The sequence below is a fragment of the Anser cygnoides genome, chromosome Z (genome assembly GCF_040182565.1).
Source record: "Anser cygnoides isolate HZ-2024a breed goose chromosome Z, Taihu_goose_T2T_genome, whole genome shotgun sequence".
Lineage (NCBI taxonomy): Eukaryota > Metazoa > Chordata > Aves > Anseriformes > Anatidae > Anser > Anser cygnoides.
Genome location: NC_089912.1, coordinates 79,806,549 through 79,821,242, shown reverse-complemented (window position 1 = coordinate 79,821,242; position 14,694 = coordinate 79,806,549). Strand labels below are relative to the sequence as shown.

The 14,694-nt window shown below is 38.2% G+C and overlaps 1 protein-coding gene across 2 annotated transcripts in view; it reads left to right on the top strand.

The window, feature by feature from the left end:
- Positions 1 to 14,694, top strand: part of ANKDD1B (ankyrin repeat and death domain containing 1B) — a 30,264-nt gene that overhangs the window by 3,483 nt on the left and 12,087 nt on the right. The window contains exons 2-9 of one of the 2 annotated variants that reach the window (XM_048053672.2): positions 3,718 to 3,821; positions 5,855 to 5,953; positions 7,785 to 7,883; positions 7,976 to 8,080; positions 9,775 to 9,873; positions 11,526 to 11,624; positions 12,961 to 13,059; positions 13,992 to 14,090. In XM_048053672.2, coding sequence (XP_047909629.2) covers positions 3,718 to 3,821; positions 5,855 to 5,953; positions 7,785 to 7,883; positions 7,976 to 8,080; positions 9,775 to 9,873; positions 11,526 to 11,624; positions 12,961 to 13,059; positions 13,992 to 14,090 — 803 coding nt within the window. The remainder of the gene's footprint in view (positions 1 to 3,717; positions 3,822 to 5,854; positions 5,954 to 7,784; positions 7,884 to 7,975; positions 8,081 to 9,774; positions 9,874 to 11,525; positions 11,625 to 12,960; positions 13,060 to 13,991; positions 14,091 to 14,694) is intronic. The other variant, XM_066988410.1, reaches the window with a different exon arrangement.

The following is a 14,694-nucleotide window of genomic DNA, read 5'->3' as shown; positions in this document are numbered from 1 at the left end:
TGCTGGAGATTAAGCACGTGTAAAGTTTCACAACCAACAAATGCCTCCACCTTGTGTGGGGACGCACACAGCAATGGGAGGGAGTTCCGGTCTCGTTGCGCTTGGTGTGCTGTGTACTGACGATAAACTCGAGATTTTATCTTGCAAGCTGGTCTGTTAAAGAACAGTCCACAACAGCGTGGGCTGCAAATAGTGAAAATGGGTTATTTGTGGAAACTGAATGGTAATTATTAAACTCTGCTGTGACTGTGTCCTGTGATTTCAATGTGATAATCACTGAACCCTCTTCTGGGTCATGCTTCCTGTTTCCAGGCTTGCAAGAAGGGCAGATAAAGAAAAGCACTGAATAAAATATCACTGTTGGATTCAATACAAAGTTTTCTCATGACTTCTTTGAATTGAAAAATTATTATTTTGGTAAAAGATTCATGTGACCCTATAAAACATCTACATTAGTAATTTTTTCAGTAACAAACATGAAAACATCGATAAATAACCACAACATCAAATAAGTGATTTTTTTTTTTTTTTGGAAACTATAGAGTGAAAATAACTTGAATACTTTTGTTATTTTTATGTTTTCCTCCCTTAGAATTCTTCAGCCAATTCAAATTTCTGTTTGTTTCCCTTGTTCTTTTGAAGATAATGGCAGATTTCATATTGTGGATTCTACAAGAGGAATATAAAAGTAGGGGGAAGAGGGAAAGATTTATTGTATAAATTCCTTATGATCCTGTCTGTGAACAGTGAAATCTACAGTTCACTTTTTGACGTTAGTGGAAGCAGTCCTTGGTTGCTCTATTACTCAAAGACGGATCAAAGCCACCTACTGTGAAATAAGACTTGAATATGAGGAAATTGAAGGTATTTCAAAACTTGAGCTGCTGTTGAGGAGCAGGTCAACTGAAAGTTGAAGTAAACTGCCTGTTTACTTGCCTTCCCAAGAGAAAAGAAAGATTGGGTTATTCAGCACTCTGTATTAAATCTTAGTATGTATTCTTTGTAGATAGGACTGTCTGCAAAGGAAATCAGCTGTTAATATTTTTACTTAACTCAAAAGTAAACTTGAAAATAAAATATAACTTCTTATGAAACCTCTAAGGCATTGAGTCAAACTCAAGGAAGAAGTGAAGGAAAACAACTCAAAATGACTGACAGCTGCAAATGGTTAGTGGATTGCTGCCTCTGCTTGAAAATCAAGTGATTAGTAATAATGCAAGGAGTGCCAAATTCTGGAGACCACAGCTTAGATAGAAAGCTTTCATAAATCTGCAGTCTGACAGCCCTATGCTCTTGTAATTTCATGCATGAAAAAAATCATTTTGCAAAAGCAGCAAAATATTGCGCAGAAAGTGAGCACAGTGGTGTGTCTAGATTGCTGCTGTTCTTAATTCTCTAAGAAGTATTACGAGAGAAAGACTACTAAGAAACATAAAACCTTGAGGGGGGAAAAAAAAGTCTAATTTTTAACAGTGTATTTCCAGTTCATGACTTCCACACAGGAGAGAAAAATCAGCCATCAATTCTTTGTCTGAGCTAAAAGCAAAACTGTCCTTGCTGTGCAGAAACAATAAAATAAAATAAAAGCACTGCTTCCTCTTGTTTCTTGAAGGCAGAGTAAGTAAACTGCTGGGATTGTTCCTGAATGCCCTGGGATGCAACAACATTTATCTTCGCATCTTCATGTAAGACACATATGCAAATGTTCATCAGCAGACAATAGGAATGAACATGGCAGAACTGTAACTAATTGCAGTTATTTGTTGCAGAAACTTTTATTTCCACATTTGCCACAAACTTGCTTTGAACAAGATATCCTACAACCATTAGTTACCCATGTTTGAAATCAAGAGAGTGGAAATACTTAATTCTGGGTATAGACGATGAAAACTACAAGTTAGGCATTTATTCTGCAAAGACTGCTGCTCGCAATGCTGATTTTGCTGCCAGCCACGCTCCTTGTAGAAGATGCCAGCTGAATGCAAATCCCTTGACACACAGTCTGTTTGAAAACTTGGAAGTAATGTGTTTTAGACACAGAGAAATCAAGGAAATAGTATTAACTCTGTGATAACTGTTTGTTTGGTTTGTATGAGTCTAGACAAGTATTCTGGGGAAACATCACTATAGCATTGTCCAGTTCATACACTCTTCTCAAAGGATCTTCTGCCAGCCACTGCTATAGGCAGAATATTGGTGCAAAGGGACTTTTGCCCTTACTGGGTGCGACCACTCTATTATAATAACATGCCACTGTTCTGGTGTGAAAGCTGGCTATTGCCTTTAACGCTTGAAAGCAAACACGGTAGTCTGTAGCAGTATTATTATTTAACTATTTAGTTCAGTCCTGCATTTTTATTTTCAACTGTTTATTTTGTTGGTCTTTGCCCTCTTTTTATAAGACAAGAAAAACACTTCTGTGATTTCAAGAGACTTTTGGGAGCATGCTTCTGGTTTGAGGTGCTTGGCTAGTGTCATAAAAAAGCAGGAAACCATTTTGGAACTGTCCAGTTTGGTTTCTAGTTTGTTTTGTACAGTACAACTGTGGTTATTTCCACTGAGATTATAATCACAGATAATGCGTAAGATGCAATTAAGTGACTGCCATACTGATTTTCTTTAGTATACTCTGCAGCCATACAGCCTCAAGCTGTATTTTCATTAGTTGTTAATGAACTTAGACATAATACAGTGGGACAGATTTGCATGAGAGGCCTCTAAGGATTAAATAATTGCTGCAGTTTCTAGTTTGACAGAGAATACTGTCCTCCTTGTCAATATCATTAGGCAAGCAGCCTTCTTAGCTTTTCAGTCATTTCCAGAAAGAAGTTATCTAAGTGAACAACATTTTGAGTGTGATATGCTACTGAATTAAGAATATCTTAAAACTGATACCCTAATTTCTCTCAAGTACTGAATTAAATGTTAAGGCAGACACATGCTGACAGAGAAATAGTCTGACCTCTGTGTTGGCTATATTCATGATCAGACACTGGTATTTTCTTTTCCAAGGTCACTAAATATTTGTCGAGTTTTGTGGAGGTGTTTTGTACAGCTGTCCATATGCATGCTACAGCTACTTCAATTGGCTGAACAGATGTTCATCTTTGGGTTGAGACATTAAAGGATGGTCCTAACTTAATAGTAAATTCCCCATTCAGGCCAAATTTTGAGTTCAAGTATTCACACAGACTTTTTTTTTTTTTTAGTTTTGTTTGGTTTTGTTTTGTCTGTTTTTATTTTGTTGTTGTTGTTTTGCTCTTTTCCTACACAGTTGAAGCATGGTCACTGCTACACATTTTAATGTGTTCTGGTGGTGTGCTCTGTTGCAAAATAACAGCTTTTCCAAGAATAGGGAATAAATGCTAGAGTTTGTACTGTTCATTGTTAGGCTTATAAAATGCCTTGAGACCCATTTAGATGGCAGAAGCTTCATAAATGAACTCTTGTTCCTGTGAGCAGTGCAAATAATGGTAGTCTGTGCTGTGAAAAGCCTACTTCTGTTTGCACTTAAAAATTGAGACTAGAAACATCAGCCAGATGTCTCTAGAGGAAAAAGATGTAATCCTGAAACACTTCCATGTTGAAAAGCAAATGATTTACATAAAGTATGAAACCAGGACAAATAACAGAAAGTAAGAACAGTATCTGTCCTTTAAGTTTGTTAAGGCTACTTTTTTAGTAATACTTTTTTTTTTTTTTTTAATGTCTATACAGTATTGCCAGATGAAAGAGAATTTCAACGTGCTGCTAAAATGAACAATTTGGAAACCATGGAAAAGCTGTTTAAAAAGAGTGTTAATATAAATGCTGTAGATACTGTGAGTATGAAGTGTCCAAAATGCAATGCTCAGGGGGTTGCATAGTGGAAGCCCAGCTAGCTAGAGCTGAGTGAGTCCCCATCCTGAAGATGACTAAGCAGTGTTTCATGTGTCCAGTATGGACTGTAGGACTTCATGCAGCATAACTCACAGGTTTTTGAATTTAGCCAGTAGGCTGTGCATAAAATTAGGACCTAAGGGCCTCTGAATCGTGGCCCATGCTCTATTACTGCCTGCCTTCTTGTGTAATTAATTCCTTGGGTTTCCCCATCTTTCAGAAGGGGAGAACTTAACCTCACAGTCACTTTGAGAATGAAATTGTGCTGCTAACATTACAAACTTCAAATGCTGGTGTGAAGTGTTACTGCCCAGTGTGCATGGAACCACAGAAGCGTTCTACCACAGCTTCTGGCGTCGCACTGAGATCAGGTTTCAGATTTGCCATAAATAGACAAGAATGCATTTCTTAGCTGATATCAGCTCCGAAGTCTGAGGACACACATTTCACAGTAACTGGAGTGCTGTGCATCAGAGGTAGCTGGACAACAACACAGAGATCTCAGTATTTTACGTGGGAGTTGAGGAGAACAGTTTGCTCTCAGTGGCTATGTATAAATCCCTTGCTCATGAACATCCTAACATTACTTTACTCGTAGAAGCAAAAACATTGCTTCCTATGCTTACGTGCATTTTTCCCCACTGGGGAATCAAGAAGAAAATCAAGCTGCATTCCTTGTTTTGTTTGTGAAAAAGAGATGGAGACAAAGATTTATTTTGAGTAGACTTATCTTGAACAGTGACCATGTACCAATTAATTGCATACCTCTATAAATACATAGCAGGTGACCATGGAGCCCAGTCACTCAAAATATTCTTGCTTCCTTACTATTTTGCAGAATTTGGGAAATTAAACTAAATATATTTCCAGTCCAACAGTCTGAGTCTTTACTCTCTCATCCTTAAATCAGGTCTAAAATATTATATTTGCTAGTGTATCTGCTTGGATATTTTGCATTGACTGATGCTCCTAGCAGGGACTTAGCTTATACTGGCAGAGCAGCTCTTGCATTTATGTTGATTTTTCCAAGCAGTGTATTTCCAAGCCAAATAAGTAAGGCTGCCAAAAGCTAAGTTTTGCTGATAAAAATATTCTATGCAAGCATTTTTTCTTGGCATAAATCCCACCTGTTTATGTTTTTAATTCATATAGCTGTACATTTAGAGTTATAAATGAATCCGTCAGCTTATCTGCATAGAAGCACAACAGAACAAATACAAACTGACTTTTAAAGTTAAACGCTTATGTCACATATGAAAATTCTCAGTGAATTATGTTAAATCTAATTATGGTCACTTTAATTATAACTGAAACTGTTTCCACCAAGGTTTACTTCATTTTAACCAATCTCTTTTAGATTCACACCATCAGTTACCTTAATGAAAAAATAATTAAATGTTTCTGGTAAGCCTTGAGCTGTTTCATCTGTTTAAAATTACTCACTGTTCACAAGGTGGAAGCTTTCATTTGCATAGATAATGGCTCAGCCTGGGAAGGTGACTCAATATTGAGAGAGGAACCTCATTATGTGTTGCAGAGATACAGTAAAATGTGAGGAGGATGTGAAAAGCAAATATAATTGTGTAAATTTAGTCCTCAACGGTTTCAAATCCAACTATATAATAAAATAGTACACATGGGTGCTTCTGGCAATACGTGCGTCTCCTCTAGGCAGTGTGTGATTACTTAATCCCACTTTGACAGCGCATTTCAGTGAAGGGATTCTTTTGGTACATACAATAACTCTGTAACTAAACTGTTCGGGTTCTGCACAAAATCTTTATGATCAATGCCTAAATTCTCTCCAAGGCAACAGAAATACAGACAAAGAACAAGTTACAGGGGAAATATGCAAATGTATGTATATATTAAACAGAGAATTTGATTAATAATCAGAAAATTCAGAAATCATGACGTTTGCATTAGGAAAAGAGCTGTTTTGTGTATCTGACAACCAAAACTTTTCTTATTTCAGCTGAAGCGCACAGCATTGCATTTTGCTGTCGCAAGAAGCCATACATCTGCAGTGGATTTTCTTCTCCATCACAAAGCTAGACTCGATATGGCAGATCAGGTGAGCTGTTCTACATGTCTGGATTCACGGAGTGTAGCAACACCTTAGGGGAAACATAAAGGGAAATATTTCCTTTACGGCCTGCATTTTGCAAAGTTAGGTGGTTGCCGTAAATACTTCTGTTTTTCAAGACTGCATACATTTGAATGAAAAAAAAAAATAAAACACATCATTGGTGTAAAAAACATTGCCCAGACCACTGGCAATATCGAATGTATGTGTAAGAACAAGGGTTGTTGCACAAACACCCGGTCTCTGTGGTAGCTACATATTAATCATTGGCTACTTGTATATGAAAGTAATCACTATAAGTAAAAATTAGACCCAGAGATAACTGGGAGATCAGAAAGTGACTGCTTGTGTGCCCTTCCCCCTTTCTGCTGTAAGCAGCATAAAGCAAAACTGTCGGCTACTCTGCAGCCTCCAAGACTTTCAGAGCTGAGCAGTTTATGGCTAATTTGGCTGGGCCAGATGGCGATTCGCAGCACAGGGTTTTATTCAGATGCCGTGACCAAAAGTATGCTCTTATTAATAAACAGGTTATTCAAGCTAGGAGTTTTCCAGTGAACTGTAATTTGTTTCCAGAGAAGCCATTTGTTTAGTTCTTATATAATATGAGTTACACATATATTTCATCCTGAGTAATGAAAATGGATTAATCATTTACATACACACACACCCCACTTGCTTCTCTCTTCTTATCCACCATATGCTGCAGTATTTATTTATTAAAAAAAAAAAAAAAAAAAAGACAAATTCCATGCTGGAGGAACCAGTGGGAGGGAGAAAGTTTCGTCATTGTTATTTTCTGTTGGAATGAAAATCAGACGAGAGAGACCTGTCCGTGCCAGTAGCTGGCAGCTTCTGGCCTCGGTGTTCACTTGCAGTGTAGGAAAGCCACCCACTGTTTATCCCTGTTCCATTTGGGAGCATTGTCCTGCACCGCCTGGCCAGTGAGTGTCCCACACAGAAGGAAAGCCCTGCTCATTTCTTCATGGCAAATTATTTTTCAGATTCGCTCAGGCATTAAGGTGATTCCGAGCATTATTATTATTATTATTTTTAATAGCTGGGTAGGTTGCATTGAAGCCAGCTTGGGAACATAAACTTTCCTCCCAGTGCTGGGGTTCTGTTAAACACTCAGAATCTTATTCTAATTAAGGATTGCCTTTTAATTATTGGCTCTTTTAAATTCCTAGTTGTTGTTAATCATTTTTATTCAAACATTATTGGAAATACTCCATTATATTTAGCACACAGAGTTTAATTATTATGACAATAGATGTTATATTTGATGGTGATTCATGTACTTTTTGGCAGTCAGATTGATATTGTAGTTGACAAGAAATAGAATGAGCATACTGCGAAGAAGAAAAACTCTTAAGAGAATTTTGGGAGAAGAAAAGAAACCTCTAAGAAGAGAGCTAACTGGAAAATCATAGTGACTCATGGAAATACAGTTGTTTCACGTTATAACCCAAAATGTAATTCACTGTGCCCAGAACTGACTCCCTCAGGTCATCACACAGTTTGTGAAGAGAAAATTTTGGGGTAGAGAGAGACATTTTGGGGTAGTGTTTCACCCCTCCTTCCTAGAACAGGATAAATCCTTGTCTAGAGATGCCAGGCCTTCGGTCAGGGAGAGGGGGAGCCTAAGCCTCTAGTGTAATTTAAGTGAGATGAACCCCACTCACACTGCCAGGTGGTAATGCTGATGTTCTAGTGCCTGTGGAGCAGACCCCGCTTGTACACTGAATTGATCAAAAAGATTGAATAAATTTGGCAGGATGTATTTTGGTGGTAATTTCTGACTTTTTCATTTTATTTAAAGCATGGCCTGACAGTGATTCATCTTGCAGCTTGGACTGGAAATCTGGATGTAATGCGAAAATTAGTTAAAGCAGGCGTTGATCAAAAGGCTAAGAATGAGGTGTGTTGATGACAAATTTTTATCAACTGTAAACATGTTAGTGTTGGGAAAAAGTCAAACCCGTTCTTACAGAGTTGCTTGTGGTTTTTCAGGAAGGAATGAATGCACTACACTTTGCAGCCCAGAACAACAGTGTTAAAATAGTTGATTATTTTCTCCAAGATCTTCATCTGACTGACTTGAACAAGCCTGATGGGGTACAATATGTTTTTTTGTTGTTGTTGTTGTTGTTGTTTGTTTGTTGTTTTCCCTGTTTATTCCTTCAATGTTGTGAGGCATCTGTTGTGGGCAAAACAATCTTGGTTTGGGAGTTGCAACAAAATTAAATTTATTATGACTTGCATAAACATTTAATTACTGATTTGGGTACTGAGAAACAAGTGTGACAAACTGCCTGACAGGCACGTGGAGAAAAGACCTTTCCTCCCTGCTTGCCTGCCTGAGGTGAGCTCTAGAGGCCTCCCCTCCCTTGCTTCCCTTTGCGCAGGCCCATTGGTGAGGTGATGGGAGGCAGAGGGGGTTGGGGTCTGTCCACAGTGGTTTTCTTTTTGCTGATCTTATTTCTTTTTTTCTCTGCTCTGGCCCAGGGTTCCTCCATGAGCACCCACTCTCTGGGGGTGTGTGTCCCCCTGCATCTCCTCCCCTGCATCCTCTCACGTCTCCACCTGTGCATCCTCTCATGTTTCCTCTGGTATCTCCCTGTGCACCCTGCCCATAGATGTGGCTGCCATTTTTACAATACCTGGCAGAGGTACCAGGAACTGGATGGGTTCAGTACTAGTGGGTCGGTTTTGTCCATTGCTGACAATGCAGGCTTCTTCCACCAGTGGAGTATAAGCCACATGCAGCCTTCCTACAGGGCTGCTTCAACACTTCAACAGTGCCAGGGCCTTGTCGTCATCGTGCTTTGCCATGCCTGCATTTTTCCTTCCCACTCTGTTGGGATCTCGCTTTGAAGGCTTGCTTAGCTAGGTAGGGTATCGTATCTTTACAGGAGGAAAAAATATTCTCATAGGATCTGTCACCAAAAGAGCAACTCTTCCCCATGCTCTTTTAGAGCCTTTATTTGTATTGACTGAATTCTGTCTGCACGTGACGAGGCTGATATTGAGAAGAGTTTATTTAACAAAACAAACCTCTGTGCTTTAGGCCTTCAAGGAGTCTTCTCTATATTGAGGCTATATCAAAATTATGTTATATTTTCTTGCATTTTTTTTATTAGTTTTTTAAAACAGGCCACTATCAGGTAGCCTTTGACAACTGGTTAGATGGTCTCACCATCTGACCAGTGGTATTATTGTGCCAGGATAACTTTCCACCATTGAGTTGTAAATAGTTGGATAAGAATAGTTGGATAAGGTTGGTTTGTTTCTTTTTTTTTAGTACCTACAAACAAAAACAACAAAAGACAATGTACAGCATTAAATTCAGATCTCCTGGATGAAGTTTCTGAGATGCAGCTGTTGTGGTCTGTGCTTGCAGAATTCAGATCAAGTATGTTAAGCCATGAAAATAAATTATTAGTGCCCGCTTCTGAGCATCTTCAGACATTTAACAAAACAGTCCTTTTGATGTATAGTTTAATATCATGAATAATTAAGAATTAAATATTTTGAGCAATCTTTATACCTCATTTGTTACCATTTCCAATCAGTTTTCAAATATTTTCTTCAGGACACACAAGATGTATAATTTGGTGGGATTTTTTTGCACTACAAAATTTTGCTTTTTAAAAATTCTTGCTTTTCTCATATATACATACTTTTCTGCTGATGAACTTGGTCATTATTATATATAAATGTTTATGAGAATAACATGCACATATATATGTCGTATATCTGGTAACTGGAAGCTTTCAATAATTCTGTTTCTTTCCATGATTGTTTTCTAGAGAGGTAGAAAGCCCTTTCTTCTGGCATCTGAAAAAGGCCATGTTGACATGATAAATAACTTGATTGCTCTAAAGCTGTTCACATCTGAAAAAGATCAGGTAATGCTTTCTTTTTGTGCTTAGGAGAGATTACTTTGTTTCAGTGTAGTTACTGCACAACCCAGCAATGTGAATAAGCTGTGCAGGTGCCGTTGTGCTGGCAGTGATATACATTGGACCATCAACGACACAAGGATGATGATTTTTCAGTAATTAAGGGAAGACAGTGGAACTTCTGGTCCCGTTGCCAGAAGCCTTTTCTGTATGCATTAATTATTCATGTAAAGCAAGACTGGCGTATGTTGCCTGTTGGAAGAAAAGGGAAAGTCTGGAGGTGAAGGTGCCAGCCTCTGTACTGGGACATCAGGTTTTCCATTTTCTTCACTTAGCTGTGTCTGTGTGCCACTGCTGAGTCCTGCGTGACTAACTTTTCAGAGGTATTTAAGTACTTCAGAAGGCAAATAAACGTGTGGGGATTTTTCAGGAGTGCCTAAATGCCTGAATCTAATTGACTTTGCTTTTGACTCTACATTTCAAGGTGTCTTACTAACTTTCAAACTCCACCTTTAAATTTCTTTATTCCTTACGTCGCTATTAGTGGAATGAGCACATTGGTGTTTCTCTGCCTCTGAGGCATTGCAAGGACAAATATATAAAAAAAAGTGAAAAGGTCAGAAATCGTGTTCATAGAGCCATGTAAACAAGCATTCAGAAAGTCATGCTGTCATTTTGGTCTTCTGGTAATATATTAAATGCTGCATTTCAACCCAGATCTCTGCTGTGCTAAGCAGTCTACTAGCAAAGGTTAAAAGACTGCCTTGTCCCAGACAGCTAGCAGGCTGAATGTGTAGAGCAGCAGTGATGGGAGGCAAACGCTGTGATCCTACAGAGTGGGAAGGTAACAAGACAGGACTGAAACTCCACTCTTGGGTCACTAAAAGCAGCTGTATCCATCCCTTAACAAACATACTTTTTTTGTAAAAGAGATTTGGATTTTTTCCCCACTAACAATGTGATTGAAAAGCTGTTCTGGAATCTCCTTTCTTGGAAGGTCGGGATCCTTCTCCTAATTTCCATCTTCAGTTCGTCTGTAGCCAGTTTTACGCTTGTTCTTATGCTAGCGCTGTCTTTTAGCTCAGAAGCTTCTGCAGTTCCTGATAATCATTTAGATTGCCCTTCACGTCTATTTGCTTACTGGTATGCCACATTTTTCTCACCTAGCTAATGAAGAATCATGCTTGTGGTGAAGAGGATTGAAGATTGCTACATTGATGTCAAAGCCATGACAACAGCATTATATATACTTACTTAGGTTTTGCCTATTAATCTGTAAGTCAATACTTCTGGGGACTTGGCATAGTCCCTGTTGAAGTTGGAAAGAGTGCCCAAAGTTTTCTTCTGATTCATTCTTTAAAAGTTAAGAATTTATTTATTTATTTATTTATTTATTTATTTATTTATTTGCTAGTAATGCACTGCAGTTTTCAGAGCATAAGCAACCATCCAGACCAGCAAGGTCACAACTATGTGCATGGGAAAATGCTCTTTTCAAATAGGCCTGGCTCTTGAAACATGCTGTAGGTTTGCCACCGCTGCCTTGTACATAAGAGAGAGACAGAAGAACAAATGGCTTGGTTTAAGTGCATGTTGTCCTTAACATTTTGGGTTTATTCTGTGTTCTAAAATGTCTTCTTTGACATTCTAATTTCAAGGAGGGAAACACCGCCTTGCATCTAGCAGCCAAAAATGGACACAGTGAAGTCGTAGAAATTCTGCTCAAACAGTGGGAGGAAATAAATGACCTCAATCAGGTGAGGACACAAATTACTGAAGGAAGTAAAGTTAGAGATTTGAAAAAAACAATCACAAATAACACTTTAAAATAATTTTTTTCCACTGAATAAACTTCATTAGTTCTGCTGCTTTCCTAGCGTGTTCGTGTCCTGTTTCATTGTCCCTCCTCCAATAAATTCAGATCCAATAGCTTCTTCAATGTCTCTTGCTCTGTCCTCTGTTCCTCATGCAATGACCTCCTCTCCATTTTGCATCCCCTATTTATTTATAGAAGGAAATGGTCCAGCAGAAGAAAGGAGTAAGGTATATCCACTCCTTGCTAAGGCTCTCCTCTTCCTTTTTCAGCAAAAAGCTTATGGGCAGAGGGGTTCTCTTTTTTTTTTTTTTTTTCCAGCTGTCCAAAGTTGAGGCACAGGAATTCTTTTGAAATGTGAAGCCCTCCTTTTTTCCAATATTTGACCAATTAAATGTGTTATTTCTGCACATAAAGCTTGTGCTGCTTGTGTCCCTGCTGTGCCATGGCTAGTGGTGTCACCTATCTGTCCAGCTGGAGATGTTACTTTCTGTGGATAACCAGGTCTCTCTTATCCCACCATGAGCTATATATTACAATAAATTAATTTTTACTGAAATGATGGTGGTAGAAGTTCAAGCAAGGAAAGATCAGGAGATATAAATGTTTCTGTGAATGTTGAAGCACTGGAGTGATTTTCTGTAAACCTTTGTCTGTTTTAGTCCAGAAACAGGGATTAGATCCTTGTGCAGATCATTTACACAGAAGTAGCTTATTTTAGAGACCTGCTGTGGAGACATGGAGACTTTTGGCTTGTGAGGAGGTTTGAAATAAATATGCAGCAGAATTATTTTTATTAAAAGTGCTCCTTGTAGGCAGAATGTGAGATGGGAATCAGTTAGAAAGCCATGGCACTACACTGGCAGAGACCAGCGCCTATAGTGTCTGCTAACACGGTAGTGATGCTGGCTGAAGTTGAAGGGCAGCTATTGATTCCCAGAATCTTTGTTTCTGTTCCTGTTGATTGTAATATTCTCTGAAAGGAGAACAACCAAGACAGGTGAAACAGTTATCTGTATTTTACACTTTGCTTTATGTATATCAACATAATTGTCACCCATCACTTAATTGCTGGTGCGTTGCCATTTCATTGAAGTGTTGACTTGGGAGCATTCAGGTTATGCTCTCTTGGGACCATCTCCCCTCTTTTATTGAGGTGGATGAGTCTGATAAAGATAACCTGTGTACTGTCATACTTTTATAATCTTTATAACTACATGGATTAAATTGGAACAGGTTTTTTTTTTTGTTTTGTTTTGTTTTGTTTTTTTTTTCCCTAGAATGGAGAAACGCCATTTTACTTGTCTGTTGAAGGCGGTCATGAAAAATGTGCTGAGCTGTTACTGGAAGCAGGGAGTGACATCAACATTTTAACTCATGTATGTACAAAAAATCCCTTCAGCACACTGCTGCTGGCACACCCTGGGCTGTGGGAATGGCTTTGTCTTCTCTCTTCTGTGTGTACTCACAGTGTATTTGCTCTGCTTATTTTTATAAAATAGTGTGTGTACATATACATACATATATATATATTTGTATATAGAATTGGGAATGCAAAGAATGTTAATTGTGGAAAAAATCTAGCATAGATATGTTTGACAGAATAATATTGGCCTTTTTTATTTACTGTCTGTTGAATAGTAAAACATATGGTTAGGAAATGTAACCATGTAGGGTAATTGAAAAGCCTCATTTTTGGCAGCTTATACGCCTGAACTGATGACAAATCTGTTCCCCACATCTGGTTCCTGAACTCCAGTCCGGCTCAGATGTGTTAAATGGCCCTGGCATGCCTGTTGCAAGAATTTGCAGCAATGCCTGTGATTCCAGCAGAGTGAGAGCTTGTTTGTTTTAGCAGAATTATTAAGAGAACATTTTCTGCTGATTTTTTTCTTAATGTGTTATGTGACTGTAATGGCTTGTTAAAAGTCAAACTGAACTAACAGACTAGGAGATACATTGGGATTGTTGTAGTCCATGCCCCCAACGAAGCTGACAATGCTGAATTAGCTCTTTGCCAATAAAGATTGAAAAGGACCATGGAGTACTGATGTTTTCAGCATATTTGTTGCATTGTGGTAACAACAGGAAGGTCCTTCAGTGTTTACAAAAACATGTAGCTGTAACTGGTGGCCTACTTCATACATTTACATCATTTTATCAAAGGGAGGCCTTTTTTGCAGGTGTGGACAGGAGGATAATAACACTAATGTAAATAAAAGGTTATTCTGTATTGGTAGCTGTCTTCAGTACTGTTTATTTATTTTTCCCAACAACAAACAACATTTCTTGTCAATAACATTTCTTTCAGAACAACAGCAGTGCATTACAAATTGCAATTCAGAATGGACATCTATCTTTGGTTACTTTTCTTATTGATAAGAATATTGATCTAGTCCCTAAACCTGAGGTGAGTGTGTATCAATACAACTTTCCTGCTGTTCCTCAGCGTGCCCTGTCTTTATGGACTTCCTTGAGAATTCAGATACTGAATAAGGCCGAGTAGTTCATTATTTTTACTGTATTTTGCCTGTTGTGTAATGTGACTGAGATGATTTATTTTAAAGATCAATCTGTTTTTGCACTGGTAGTTCTCATTGGCTTTCTGTAGCTGAAACAACTCGTAAAACTGTAACTGAGGTTTTGGAAATGTTTCCAGTGCAGCACTGTGTGCGAGCTTTATTTATTTTTCTGTAGCCCCAAAGAAATGGTTGTGGTTTGTAAAGATTAATGAGCTGGTGTCTGGCACTGGTATGGAATTATTTTTTAGCTGTATTTAACAGAAACTGATGAGTCACAGGTACAACAAGCAAAGTGATCTTGCCAATCTGCTGGTTGAATAGTGACTGGTGTTGGACCTGTGCCCCAGTTATTTTCATGAATAATCACTCATATAAAAACTTAATTTCTTTCTAGCTATAACTTGTTTTTTATAATTGCTACAGCAAGCCAGGTTATTATGAAGGATATCTACAGTAGCAGTATGCTACAGGAGTTTATTCCTGGAAAGTGGA